Source organism: Pteropus vampyrus, unplaced genomic scaffold (genome assembly GCF_000151845.1).
Source record: "Pteropus vampyrus isolate Shadow unplaced genomic scaffold, Pvam_2.0 Scaffold396, whole genome shotgun sequence".
NCBI classification, from domain to species: Eukaryota; Metazoa; Chordata; class Mammalia; order Chiroptera; family Pteropodidae; genus Pteropus; species Pteropus vampyrus.
The window spans coordinates 528,408-533,161 of NW_011889177.1; the positions used below are offsets into that span (position 1 = coordinate 528,408).

Genomic DNA, 4,754 nt, shown 5'->3' on the forward strand with positions numbered 1-4,754 from the left:
AATTAATAAATCCATGTTTTAAAAAGCACTGATGGATAACGTTCCTAGGTATAAGGTTGCTGGGGGGTAATTATAATTAATTAGCACCGTGCTTGTTGCACAGTAAACTCAAATGAGAGCTGTGTTTATCAGTCTAATCATTTAAAAATTTCCTAAGACACCTTAACTTTCGGCCCATTAATGTGACAAGTGAATTAGAAATTTTACAATGGTTTCGACATAGAAAGCTAAAGTGGATCCCCATCTCCCTCGGGAATGCCCAAGGCCACCCAGACAGAGGGTCCGCAGTGGCACCCTCTTGCAGGCACACCCACCCACCCTCTCAGTGCCAGTCTGCCTAGGTGACCACGTGGCTTCCTCCAGCCCACCTCACTGCTGCCGGGGAACCGCATAGATCAGAAGTGTCTTACTGGCCCTCTGCTCAAAAGCATCAAAGTTGTCCACTGCCCACAGTAAAAGGGCCAAACTTCTAAGCAAGAAATTCAAGATAAGAGGAAAATATCACAACAGACTAATGGTGAAGTGTTCAATTCCCGTCTCAGTCATTATCAGCTAGTAGTTCTGTGCAAATACTTACCCTCCAAACAGTTTCCTCACCTGTGTAATGGGCTACCATCACCGGTATCTCTTTCTCAAGGACCTGGCTGTTAACGGTCATTCTTTCCAGTATTTTCAACTGGACATTTCTCATCAGTATGTTACCCCAACCCTTAGAACAAAGAGCCCACACACAGAACTCTACCTGAGTCTCCCGCCTCCTTCCAGGGCCCACCTCTGCCCTGAACCCCTTCGATCATCTACTACGTACCAGTCACTCTGCCCGAGGCCTCTGAGAATCAAACACGGCACCAGCCTCTCTGAGCTCAGTCCTATCACGGCTTACAAAGGAAATAAAGAGAAAAGGCAACTCGCATTCCGGCTCTAATACTGGATGCAAGAGACCCACAACTGCGCAACCATGTCCACAAGCACCCAAGCACGACCAGCGCCTGACAGCAGCACGTTGCCACGTCACTCCGACCTGGTGGACAATCGGCCACCCACATCCCGTTAGCTGCCTCTCCACACATCCACCAATCCGACCCAGATTTTCAAGAATCGGCGTCTGTGCCCATCAAAAGCCTTTGCAGAGACCTCACTGCTTAGCCACGCTCTGCCTCATCTTTGCAGAGCTAAGGGTTAAGATGAAAGAAGCCCCTCACCAAAACACTAAGTCCGCGCTCCCCAGCACAGAACTGCTGTCCCTGTCCTACCTGTCTCTCCCATTCTCTTGGGTGGACCCACTAACAAAGGGAAAACAAATGCTCTCTCCATTTCCTCAGCAGCCGTCATTTCAATAATCTTTTGCAAGCAGGTTTACAGTTCGAGCACAATACTAAGCCAAAAATTCCCATTTCAGATTCAGAACTACCATTTTAATAGGCTGCTATAATAAATTCATTCAAAACTGCAACCAGCTTTTTGGTTGAAATTGACATGCTAATCCTAAAATCTATATAGAAATGCGAAGGACCTACGCCAGCCACAGAACTCTGAAAGAACAGGGCTGGAGGACAGGGCTCACACGACCAGCCTTCCTGAAAAGCCACCTGGGCAGTGCCGCCTGGCCTAGCAAGAAACGACAGATGAACGGGACGCAGCAAGTCCACAGTCAGCTGATTTTCAACAAAAGTACTGAGGCAGTTGAGACTAGGGGTGACATGGATGTTCTTACTACGTAGGTCACACAAAATATTTTTTAAATATAAAAAAAATTCACAGTTTGAAATTCAAAATGCATAAAACAATACATATCCGATGCAGTGATGAGGCCTCCCCAGACACGCAATCCCTCCCACGCAGGTGACCGTCCCTCATTTCTTGCTTCCTTCCAGGGATATTGTGTGTGTGTCTGAGCAAATCTGTACGTGTGGCCTCGTTTTATACAGCTGGCGGCACACTACACGCAACGACACTTGCGTTCACTCTGTCCTGGCGGTTACTCCACGTGAGCTCGTCCTATTTCATGTTCACACAGCATTGCCTCGCTGCACCAACACGCCACAGGCCTGAGCAGCTGACCCCGTACTGACGGGGGTGTCAGCCTGCTACCAAATCCCGGGCCGTGAAAAAGCAGTATTTAAAGTAAATTTCAGAAAAGTATCATGTGGAGGAAGAAAACTCACAAATACTAAGGAAGTTAAGGATGTTATAACTAACATTTAGCTAACAAAAGCTAAACAACTATAGTTAAAGAGGGACGTCGCACGTACATGACCGTCAGTCAAACGACTGCCTCTGTGCTCCCTTCTATAAGATGCGGGGGATGTGGAATCGCCTGTTCAACATTTCTCCAAGCAATGTTTAATTGCTTACTATGTGCCAAGCATTTAAATATTTCTAAAAAAATCCTTTCACGTCTATAACAAAAATAAAACTTAAGGTAGGTGCTTACATTGTCTTTCAAAAAAAACAAAAAAAAAAACAAATTGATATTTCTAGAAACTTCAACGAATCATAAAACAAGCAAAATTTTGACAGTAACAATTGGTAGACTATACCAGACATCAATTAGTTCAAACTGTGATTACTAAAACTCTTGGAATTAAAACCGTTTTGTTTTTTTTTGTTGTTGATGGTAACAATGTACTCACTTATTCTGTGTCTTATTGAGAAAGATCCTGTGGACCTTACCTTAGCAGCCCTCACGGCTTTAACTTTCAGCAGCATATCAACAAAAGCCACTCTCACTTTCTCTGAATTGTCATGGAGACTGTATTTTACTGCTGGCAAGAGCTGTTCTAGTAACGGGTGGCTTAATTTGTTATCCAAAAGTATCGGCAGACACTACAAGGAAAAAGGTAACAGTTCAAAATTAGAACATAAACAAAAAAAGAGTTCAGTTTAGAAAATTCAGGTAAGAAAACACTTGAGTTCCTCCTTTACTAAAACGGCTAGTGAAATAAACATACCTCCAGAAAATAACACTTTTCTCTGTTTCATATAAAAAGCATATGTTTAATGAATTAGTATAGTTTCAATGACTGATAATCAGTTCCTCCATCATTTCATTCACACAAGACTCGAGCAGTCATAAAACGATGTTTCAATGCTTATTCTCAGTAGGTTTCAGAGGTTTTAGGGTAGAAGGGAACACAGAACAGCGGGTGGGGTGGGCTCCAAAGCCTCAGTCCCAGAACCCTTTTGTACATTCGTTTTCTGTACCTCCCAACTTGATCCCACGTGAAACCCAGAAGGCACAGGGCCCCCAAGCCTGTCGGACCCATACCCCATATGCTGTCTCCACGCTCGTGCCAGTGGCAGGGCCAAGCGACTTACTCAGGCTTGTCAGAAGATCTGATGCACTCCGCCGCCTCCTCTTTCCAGTTATTAGGAAAGGGATTTTTTTTTTTTTTTAAGAGAGTTTATACTTTAAAGATCATATTTAAATGCATGAACTGATACAGTGTCTGGGATTTGCTTCAAAGTAAGCATGGGAGACAATGGCTGGGGGTACAGAAGAAACAAGACTGGATGTGTCCTGACTGCTGAAACTAGATGACGGCAGAGGTTCTTACTAAAAGTACGTATACTATGCCAGAAAAGTCAGCTTTAATGTACAATAATTTTAAAAAATTTTTAAATACATACAGCTCCTATTCTAAAATGCTGTGCTCACTCCCCCCCACACACTAAAAACTATTTCTAGTAGGTATTTTTTGTAGAAAACACTTTCAATTTAGTCTATAAAACCTTACTTTGTATATACAATAAAACGTCAATAGTGCTGTATCTGTGCAGGATGACCGGTGATTTTTAAGTTTTCCTTTCTCTGGGTTTTCTAACTTTTCTACAATAAATAAAAATTGCTTATGTCATTTTAAATCTTACCTTAAAGACAGAACAGCGCACATCGGCCGAGCTTGTATCAAATGCCAGTTCCCCAGTTACCTTCTTGAGGAGGTCAATGAGAATGGTGGGAGGCATCATCTCCCAGTATTTGGAAGTTATTTTACAAACACCGAGTATCCCTGTAGAACGGACCATCGGATAAGGATCTTCCAAAAGGCTCTATAAGAAAGAAGGAAAAAAGCCTTAAAAATCTTATATCCTTTCCCTCTGTATCAAGATCTGCTTCACCCATTAGCACTTTGGGCATTCGCAACTTAACAGATATTGGAAGCTTTAGAAATACCAGCCATGTGCAGACTCCTGGGTCTCTGATCATTTATCATTTGCACAGCTGAGTATTTAAAGAGGACAGTGCAGGCACCTGTGGTGCCTTGTTTGCCAATCCCATCCACGGGGCTCTGCTGACAACAGAGCCCCCAAAGCCGGCTCCACCATTCAGAGGGCTGTGCAGAGATCCTGGTGGACGCTACTGGACACAGCCTACAGAAGCCACTAACTTGAATTCCCAAAGTCCTGAAATGCACAAAGCCCAGAATAAAGTAATTCCACTTACAATGACAACCCAGACAATGGTCATCGGTGGTTGCTAATAAAACAGAGTCAAGACATCATGTACTCCCGATGGAAATACACAAGACCCCCACAAAAACGTGACTCTCAGCAACTTGATATTTAACTATTGATTTACAGAGAACACAAAGGGCAAAGGAGCACACTGATGCTGCAGGTTCTGCAGAAGCCGGACTGTGGGAAACGAAGGCGCAGCCTGGCTCCCTCAACAACAAGAACAGCGAGGAGGAAAAGAGAGCAAGGAGGAGGGACGGCTGGCAAGAGAACGGACAGCACTGACCAGTCACAATGTA

General features: G+C 43.8%; 1 protein-coding gene across 4 annotated transcripts in view; it reads right to left on the reverse strand.

Annotated features, from left to right (window-relative positions):
* Positions 1-4,754, reverse strand: part of NCAPG2 (non-SMC condensin II complex subunit G2) — a 45,821-nt gene that overhangs the window by 25,458 nt on the left and 15,609 nt on the right. For all 4 annotated transcript variants that reach the window (XM_011380595.2, XM_023523597.1, XM_023523599.1 and 1 more), the window contains 2 exons: positions 3,871-4,050; positions 2,674-2,826 (listed from right to left, as the gene is read on the reverse strand). In XM_011380595.2, coding sequence (XP_011378897.1) covers positions 2,674-2,826; positions 3,871-4,050 — 333 coding nt within the window. The remainder of the gene's footprint in view (positions 1-2,673; positions 2,827-3,870; positions 4,051-4,754) is intronic.